At 35.4% G+C, this 10,293-nt stretch overlaps 1 protein-coding gene across 2 annotated transcripts in view; it reads right to left on the bottom strand.

Moving 5' to 3' along the window:
* Positions 1-1,417: 1,417 nt before the first annotated feature.
* Positions 1,418-10,293, bottom strand: part of LOC149805510 (cyclin-dependent kinase 2-interacting protein-like) — a 36,215-nt gene continuing 27,339 nt past the window's right edge. Inside the window, exon 5 of one of the 2 annotated variants that reach the window (XM_089950113.1) lies at positions 1,418-9,597. In XM_089950113.1, coding sequence (XP_089806239.1) covers positions 9,395-9,597 — 203 coding nt within the window. In that variant the 3' untranslated portion in view covers positions 1,418-9,394. The remainder of the gene's footprint in view (positions 9,598-10,293) is intronic. The other variant, XM_089950115.1, reaches the window with a different exon arrangement.

The raw sequence follows: 10,293 nt of genomic DNA, 5'->3' as shown, positions 1-10,293 counted from the left end.
TCTATGCGCTGTTCGTTGGTGGAGAATAAAAGTACATCCTGGCATATTTGACATGTGCATATGCTTATACGAGTGTAACTCAAACTTAAATTATAGCTTTATGTGTTTACTGTCCCATTTATGTGGGTGTAACTCAACATTTTTGAAATTATATTGTGTGCTTACTCTCCCGCTTTATACGGATGTAACTCAAACTGCCTTAAATTATACGAAGTTATGTGCTTACTGTCACTTTTTATACTTTTGTTAAAATTCTCCTGTGTGAAATTATATTGATTTATATATGTACTGTCCCTTTCTTGACGGGTGTGACTCAACCTGTGTAAAATAATGTCTACTGTACCCTTGTAACGGGTTTAACTTAATACGTGAAATTATATTTGTGTGCTTCCTGCCCCATTTGATGTTGGTGTTACTCATCCTATGAAAATATATTGATTTATGTATGTACTGTCCCTTTCTTTACTAATGTAACTCAGACTCTTTGAAATTATCTACTGTTCCTTTTTAAGGGTGTAACTCAACATGTGTGAAATTATAATTATTTGTGTGCTTACTATCCTACTAGTATAACTCAACCTGTGTGCAATTATATCGATTGTTGTACGTACTGACCCTTTCTTTACGGTTGTATTTTTAACTTAACCTGAATAAAATTATCTTAATTTATATGCTTACTGTCCCCTTTTTTAAAATTGCTATTTTTACAAATGTTATATTAATTTGCGTAAACCCCTGTGTACGGGAGAACTGAGATTTCAAGAAGGACATTTCCAGTGTAGCAGGCCAAATTAACCCGTGCCTAGATTAAACCCGGGTATAGTTTGGGCCAGGCCAGAGTATACTCTGGGGGATAAAGTGTCCTAGACTAAACTATGCCCGGGGGTGTAAAATAGCCTGGGCCAGACCATACCCATTCAGGCCAGAATATGCCCCACTTGTATATTAAATTAATATTTACTTATCGTTCTGGTCTTTACTTGTAGCAGAAAAACATGAACAACAATCATCACCGCCTTTTCTGAGTTTATTGAGGTATGTTTTAGCTTCAGCTTAAAGAAATAAGAATACCATTGTGATTTAAAAACTAGAACATATTGATGGGAGTGTTGGAAATATAATAGTTAATCAATACAATTAGACTGCAAGAATGTGATGTATATATTGTATCATGATTCTTGATTCCTTCTTCAAGTTTTCCACAAAAATCTCAAATTGTTGTGCATTGACACTACCACGATAGTGTACCACATGATTAACACTGTCTCTGGACATGAAGAGTACCGGTATGTATATATAAAATGTTTACAGAAAGGAATAATGTCTTACTTCTTTTGGCTTAGGATAAAGGTATACAAACCTGTTATTCCTAAGCTGGATCATATGCTCTATAATTTATAATAACACTTAAAAACACTTTGCATACTGATTTTAATCAACTAATAGACATGTACAAACTAACAGCAGTCATTCATGTTAAAAGACAAACTTGTCCTTTGTACACATCTGGTTCAACTTAATTTCTGAACAAATATCACACACTGATTACCATTATTATTATTGTTGTTATTACTATTAATATTATTGCTGTTATTATTATTATTATTATTATTACATGTATTATTATAACTATTACATTACAAACATATTTAGTTAAGCACACTTTTCAACAAAACCATAAAGTACATGTTCATACACCTATGTGACAGAAAAGACAGGTCAGGTCAGACAAATTGGAGATTTCCAAAATTCTGTTAAGATTATTTTTTATTTCAGAAGAGGAAGGATCTTCATTGACTCAATTTTTATCATGCAGATGGACAAAAATTACACCTACTGAACACATTTTTAAAAATTTTAATATTAAAATGTGCATATCATCTCATCAAATCAGTCCCTTCACAATCTTTAATGCACCACAAGTATGTTTTAACATTTGTTAGGAGATCATTGCCTAACTATTGGTGGCATTCCTCATCATAATTTAATTTAACACTTAGGAGATCATTGCCTAACTATTGGTGGCAGTCCTCATCTTTGTTGAATTTAACACTTAGGAGATCACTGCCTAACTATTGGTGGCATTCCTCATCATTAATGAACTTAACACTTAGGAGATCATTGCCTAATTATTGCTGACATTCCTTATCATTATTGAACTTAACACTTACGAGATCATTGCCTAAATATTGGTGGCATTCCTCATCATTATTGAACACTTAGGAGATCATTGCCTAACTATTGGTGGCAGTCCTCATCATTGTTGAACTTAACACTTAGGAGATGATGTAATGTTACTGGATCCTGGTTTCCTCTAAAGTCAGACTGAAATTTCCTCAGACTGGAAAAATATCCTTTCAGTGTCTTCACTGGAATGTTGAAATGTTATTAAAACTGTAACGAGTCCAAAAAGGAGTTCATATTGCCAGAACCGCTTAATACTGGTACTGTCTGGGTCTCCTGGTAATGTTTTAAGGTTTTTGAGATTGGTACTGTCTGGGTCTACTTTTGTTTTAATGTCTGTATGATTGATAATGTCAGAGTGTACTGATGTATTAATGTCTGTAGGATTGGTACTGTCTGGGTCTACTGTTGTTGTTGTTGTTGTTGTAGTTGGGTTTAATGCCATTTTTCAGTACACGATAGGCTATACATGTCGGCCAGTATTAATGGTGGAAGAAGAACCTGGGAAAACTCCGGAAAGAACCACCGACCCACAAGAAGCTACTGGCAAGCTTTCTCACATACCCACAATGGCTGAATCCGAGACTCAAACCCATGCAGACAGAGGTGAGATGGCAGTGATCCATAACGGAGAACGCTCTAGACCACTCGGCTACTCGGGGCCCTGGGTCTACTGTTGTTTTAATGTCAGTAAGATTCATACTGTCTGGGTCAACAGTTAATTTAATGTCAGTAAGATTAGTACTGTCTGGGTCTAACGTTGTTTTAAAGTCTGTAAGATTACTGTCTGGGTCTACTGTTATTTTAAAGTCTGTAAGATTGCTGTCTGGGTCTACTGTTGTTTTAAAGTCTGTAAGATTGGTACTGTCAGGGTCTACTGTTGCTTTAAATTCTGTACAATTGGTATTGTCTGGGTTTACTGGTGTTTTAAAGTCTCTAAGATTGCTGTCTGGGTATACTGGTGTTTTAGTCTTTAAGATTGGTACTGTCTGGGTTTAAGATTGGTACTGTCAGGGACTAATGGTGTTTTAATGTCAGTAAGATTAGTACTGTCTGGGTCTACTGTTGTTTTAAAGTCTGTAAGATTGGTACTGATTGGGTCTACTGGTGTTTTAAAGTCTGTAAGATTGGTACTGTCAGGGTCTACTGTTGCTTTAAATTCTGTACAATTGGTATTGTCTGGGTTTACTGGTGTTTTAAAGTCTCTAAGATTACTGTCTGGGTCTACTGGTGTTTTAAAGTCTTTAAAATTGGTACTGTCTGGGTTTAAGATTGGTACTGTCAGGGTCTAATGGTGTTTTAATGTCAGTAAGATTAGTAATGTCTGGGTCTACTGTTGTTTTAATGTCAGTAAGCTGGTACTGTCTAGGCCTAATGTTGTTTTAATGTCAATAAAGTTGGTACTGTCTGGGTCTAATTAATATCAGTATGATTCTCAGCATGAAGCATAAACATATAAAATTATACCATCACAGCATTTGTAACTTTAAGCCAAATTTGCAGATACCTTTTTCATCATCATTATCATCACTCTATAATAATGACAATCAAATCTGGAAAACAATTGTTACTTGCTAGTATTATAGAAAAAGGTAAATACCTCATTCACCCCAGGCACTGTGGATTATAATGGCAGTTAGTTAAATGTACTTATAAAAAGTATGGTTTACATTCACGTTTACAAAGGATTACAAATAGTGTTTATATCAGTGTTTTTTGCAATGCAGTCCTTCATAGCAGCATCAAACAAATATTTTGCCTAAAAATCGTGGCCACTGGTATACTTCTGCATGCAACATTTAGTTTATATAATAAATTATTATGTTATTATTATACAGTAAAAATTATGATTTCTTGTGAACAATAAATAGTCACTTATGAGTAGTTTTTGCCTGTTTGCACGTCAGGGAATATTTTCAAAAAATCTGAAAAATTATCAGCTGTCACAAATAGGAGATTACATTCAGCTATAAAGCTGGCAAATTGTATCTCAGCACAAGTAACTTTATCCACATTTTATTCAGATTCCATAAACATGGATATCAGTGATGTCATATTTGTTGTCGCAGTTAAGATGCTTTGATACCATTGCATCAGGGAGGTTCAAATGTATGTGTGCAGATGTTGTTCTCTCCCAAATATATCTTCCACACAAGATTATCCTGCTCCCTTTCATCCTATAAAATGATATCATCACTGACTCTAAAAAAACCTCCAGTGATCTGAGTTTGTTCTGTGCATCATGCAAAACACTAATTTTACTACTGACAGATTACATATGCTGTGAAACAGGGGACTGATGGACTCTTGGCCTGCTTGCTTAATTAAGTCTAGGAACAGGTGTATACACTTTAAATATCTGGATTAACTAATTACTCTTGTTGTACAAATAAAAAAGCTGTTGGCTCATTGAGAGGCCTGTGGTGAACAGAGAATGATTTATGTGAAATGTCTTTTACTAAATAATGCTTTCCGCATGAAGCAAATTTTTAGCTGCATACACTGAGTGGTCACTGTTGATACACTACAGTGATCGCTTAAGCAGTGGGAAACTATCAAATGTTTAGGAAACATTTGCCACTGACCAAAGAGAGTATTGGTAGGTGACCATTATATAAATGACAAAGAGAGTATTGGATGTTGTTGTTGTAGGGTTTAACGCCATTTTTCAGCACAAGATAGGCTAAACATGCCAGCCAGTATTAATGGTGGAGGAAGAACCCGGAAAGAACCACCAACCCACGAGAAGCTACTGGCAGGCTGTCTCACATAGCCACATTGGCCGAATCTGAGACTCGAACCCATGCAGACAGAGGTGAGATGGCAGTGATCCATAATGGAGAGCGCTTTAGACCACTTGGCCACTCGGGGCACCCAGAGAGTATTGGTAGGTGACCATTATATACATGACATTAAGATAGAAAATTGTGGGTGGGGAGATTTAAATGGCTCTTGAGACCAAATTAAAGCTACATAAAGGTGGCCAATCTGACAGATTTTACTGTACATAGAAAGAAAAACAAAGACAGGCAGATATGGATAGATAGGGATGGATACATGATTAGAGAGATGATCAATAAATATGTCTTGCAAGCTTATTCTGCAAACATGCTTTTATTCTTAAGACAAGATAACCGTAGCTATACGATATAGTCTTAAACTGTAACAGAAAGAACAAAAACCAACAAGTTTAGTAAAATCAGCAAACAATTTATTGCTCTAAGTTAATATTAAATTTCCTAACACAAGTCCAAGAATTGAAAATGTTCCAAATGAAATCAATTAGTCTTGAATGTCTTAATATACCAATAGTCTGGAATGTCCTGATATGCCAGTGGTGCAATCCAGACTGTTTTTAAATGAATTAACACAAATTCCATAGTAATGTGTTAATCCAAAGTCAATGAACAATTAATAATTCCAATGAACAATTTCAATTTAATTAATTCCTCTCAAATTTTATCTGAACAAAACTGAGAACACTGATCATGAATACTCAGAGACTGATATAAAATAGGAACCATTATTTGTTTTATCAAATCCCTATATATACAAATTTCACTTGACCTATGACGCCAAAGAATTTTCTGGAAAACCAAATTTTTCTAGTAAAATATGTTTCTTCATTAACACTTACCCAATTATAATACATTAGAAGAACTGCTGCTACCTCGCAAATCCAGCCCTTCCAGATTAAAACTTTTTTAGCTTGAAAGCTAAAAGTTATCTGACCACCTAGGTCACAGTTAGTGATTTCCCACTGATACCGGGATTAAAGCCAAATCCCATCAAATTATCAGTTACTACTGGAGCAGAAGGCATGCTCTCTATATGAATGTAACTGCAGGGAGGCTGGGAGGGTGCATGTGCATTATGACTGGGTAAGTATTATGGAAGAAACATATTTTACTAAAAAAAACTGGTTTCTTGTTCAAAATACATTACCCAAACATAATTCATTAAAACAGGCAAGAGGTAGAGGGAGAAACATCCCCTTACCAAAGAGAGAAAATATGTGGCTCTCTAAGGTATGTGAGACAGATGCCATCATGACCTGTGCAGGTATATTCCAAAGGTACCTTAGTATGTAAAGATTGCAAAGTGGAAACACACTGAGTTAGGAAACTTTGTCATCAGCAACAGGAAGAACTAAAAAGTTGGAAATTTATAGATGGAGTATACTTCCTTTAGAAGATTAAACTCCTTCAAGTTGTTTTGAGGTATAAAACTTCCAGACTGCTTCCACCGAGTTTTCAAGACCTCTGTTTTCAGACAGCATGCTACTTGGCATAAGTGGAAATAGAAATTGATGATCTGAGGATTTCCTGCCAGTTCTGGTATCAAGGGGAGATCACTCTATCTAACTGCCACCTAGGTAGGCAGATAACTTAGCTTTTTAGCTAAAATGTTTTAACCTAGGAAGGCTGGATTGAAGTAGCAGTAGTTCTCATAAGTTATTATGATATGGGTAATGAGTTTTGAAGAAACTAATCATTTCAATGAAAAATTCCACAACCAGACCTGTCAACCCCATCAAGATCCTCTCAGCAAGGAAGGCAATTTTTATCCATAAGGTGGGCCAATTTTCAGAAAGGTGTAACAAAATATAATGTACTGCTATTGTCAATCTGGTAAATATGCATTTTAAAGTCCAGAAGTGTGATTCAAGACTGATGTACTAATGGTAAACAGCATGTTCAACTCAAGAGTTTGTAAAGTTTACTTTTACCTTAATTACATCCAGTATAGTTTCACAAACTACATTTCCAAACCCTACAGAGCACAGTGGCTTCTTGATATCTCTCAACCTGATGTAACATGGTGATGACAATCATCTTTCCTGCCATGTGAAATACTCAAATCAACACATGATATCCACTAAATAAAATTGTTGCCCTTCCTGTTTTCCCCACAAATCTTAATATTCTATTTTATTCCTCTGTACCATTAGAACTTTTTAAGATGTTTATTGTCCCTTTCATCCTAACTGCTTGCTTGCTGAATGCCATCTAATAAAAGTACCCCCCCCCAAAAAAAAACCACAGCTTCATCATGCATTTTACATCACAAAATATATGCAGTTTAAAGCATCTGGGCTACTCCAGTAAAGCTTGTCTGGTTCCCTGACCTATTCCACTGAATCTAATATGAAACAAAGATTCAAATCAAACATAAACAAGGCAGTATATAGAATTACTGCAAACAACTGTATTTCTGTAATTTGTGCTTTTATAACCATAATTCACTGCTAATTTCCCCAAGACTTAATGCAAAATCATAAGGGTTGGTAGTCTTCACTGCCACAGTGGTTCATGGAAATGGTTAATAATACAGAGGCTAACAGAACTGGTTTATAAGGATAACACAGTGATTCATGTAACTGATTCATGAGGATACCATGGTGGCTCATGGAACAGTTTCATAAAGATAAAACAGTGACTATAGAACCAATTCATGAGGATACCACTGTGGCTCATAGAACTAGTTCATGACGATAGCACACATAAATTTATACATCATCCTAAACTAACAAGTGATTATGCATTACCTTTGCAATAAAAGATAACATTAGCAATACACTCTACTTGTTTTATGCTGTGAGACCAATCTCTAATACCACACATCACTGTTAACATATCAAGTGGCAGTGTGACACCATCACAGCTGTCAATCTGATTAAAAAAAGGCAATCATGCATTGGATGTGAAAAGGGTATTTCTAATACCTACAACCTCTCTCAGTAACCACACCTTCTCCTTAAAGTGTGTCAATGTATCAGATGCGAATCTGGTAATACCATACACAAGGCTTTGAATAATGCTTTAATACGTTTATTATCTGAGACATGGGTGAAGTATATGAAGTAAAGCTGCAGCTTGTGTAATCATTTCAACTATTCAGACCTGAAACATTTTTCTGATGGTCACTTAACCTGTACAGCCAACAACTCTGAAGTTTTATAAATTCTGCACTAAAGGTTTTACTACAGAAACTACCCCATTTCACCCAGTAATCACCTACAGACTGTACTAACCATTTCACCCAGTAATCACCTACAGACTGCCCTAACCATTTCATCAAGTAATCACATACAGACTGTACTGACCATTTCATCAAGTAATCACCTACAGACTGTACTAACCATTTCACCCAGTAATCACCTACAGACTGCCCTAACCATTTCATCAAGTAATCACATACAGACTGTACTGACCATTTCATCAAGTAATCACCTACAGACTGTACTAACCATTTCACCCAGTAATCACCTACAGACTGCCCTAACCATTTCATCAAGTAATCACCTACAGACTGCCCTAACCATTTCATCAAGTAATCACATACAGACTGTACTGACCATTTCATCAAGTAATCACCTAAACACTGTACTAACCATTTCATCAAGTAATCACCTAGAAACTGCACTAATCATTTCATCAAGTAATCACCAACAGACTGCACTAACCATTTCATCCAGTAACCAGATACAAACTGCACTCATCTGATCAGAAAAGCATTCAGAAAAGGCCACAGACCTGCTAATCTGTCACTTAAGCATGTAAACAGTTACATTTACAAGGCTCATTTTGACAGAATTTGAAGTAAAGGCAGAAAAGCTGAATGCTGAGAAAAGAAACATTTTTGAAAGATATCATTTTAATATTTATTAAAAACCTACCCACAAAGCATCACTTCTGCATTGTCAAATTTTCTTTGTTGTTGTAGTTGTTGTTGTTTTTGTTTGGGGCTTTATGGCATTTTTCAGCACATGACCGACTATATATAGCAGTCAGTATGACTGTTGGAGGGAAAAAAAAAAAAAAACCTATATAAGAACCATCAACCCATGGGAAGAGCTACTTGCAAGCTTTCTCACATACCATCATTGGCCAAACCTGTGACTTAAACCCATACAGACCAAGGTGAGCTAGCAGTGATTGGAAAAGGTGAGCACTTTAGAACACTTTGCTTTGTGATGTGATGTACACAAGTCTTTTCCTCTTACCATAAACAGAGCTGCAGTATCTTTTTAAAAGGGCAAAACCACGGTGCATAATATACACTCTTCTTTTTGAAGGATTTTTAATTTAGTTCATGGTTTCATGGATACACCACTGTGCAGCCTATCTTCATGAACATGTATCATTTTTGGTGAAAGCACACCAGGATGACAATGCCATGAAACATGGAATTGCACATAGTTTTGGTGTTAGCATCCTCTATGCCCTGTCTCTGTCAACATACTTTCTACAAGCAGTGTTGCATCATCGGTGATGTAAGGCTGGTGTATCCAAGCAGCAATGTAGAACATCATGGTGTTTCTATCAGTAGCATGGCATACATTCTCAATTATCATCTTCTTCAGTGATAACTCTTTCTTATAGCTTCTGAAAACTTCTTGTGTTGCTTCAACTGGAACAAACAATATGAACTGTTGTTATGTTTCAGATGGAACAAACAATATAAACTGTTGTTATGTTTCAACTGGAACAAACAATATGAACTATTGTTAGGCTTCAACTGGAACAAACAATACGAACTGTTGTTATGCTTCAACTGGAACAAACAATATGAACTGTTATTATGCTTCAACTGGAACAAACAATATGAACTGTAGTTATGTTTCAACTGGAACAAACAATATAAACTGTTATGTTTCAAATGGAACAAACAATATGAACTGTTGTTATGCTTCAACTGGAACAAACAATATGAACTGTTGTTATGCTTCAACTGGAACAAACAATATGAACTGTTGTTATGCTTCAACTGGAACAAACAATATGAACTGTTGTTATGCTTCAAATGCTATACTGAGAGCTATAACTAAACTACATATTAAAACTGCATATAAGTAAAATACATTGCATTGATGGCATTGTTAACATAAGTGAAAGAAATGTCTAACTATCATGATGCATGTACAGAACACTTTTCACAATTTGGCTTACAATGTTTCCTTAATAATGAATCAGATAGTAAAGCACTGTAACAATGTCATAACTTGAATAATTAATCTGCTAGTAAAATATTGTAACACTGTCATAATTTTAGTAATGAATCTGTAAGTAAAACACCATAACACTGTCATAACTTTAGTAATGAATC

This window comes from Sinohyriopsis cumingii, chromosome 2 (assembly GCF_028554795.1).
Source record: "Sinohyriopsis cumingii isolate HCF-2022 chromosome 2, ASM2855479v2, whole genome shotgun sequence".
Classification (NCBI taxonomy): domain Eukaryota; kingdom Metazoa; phylum Mollusca; class Bivalvia; order Unionida; family Unionidae; genus Sinohyriopsis; species Sinohyriopsis cumingii.
This window is presented reverse-complemented; position numbering and strand designations above follow the sequence as displayed.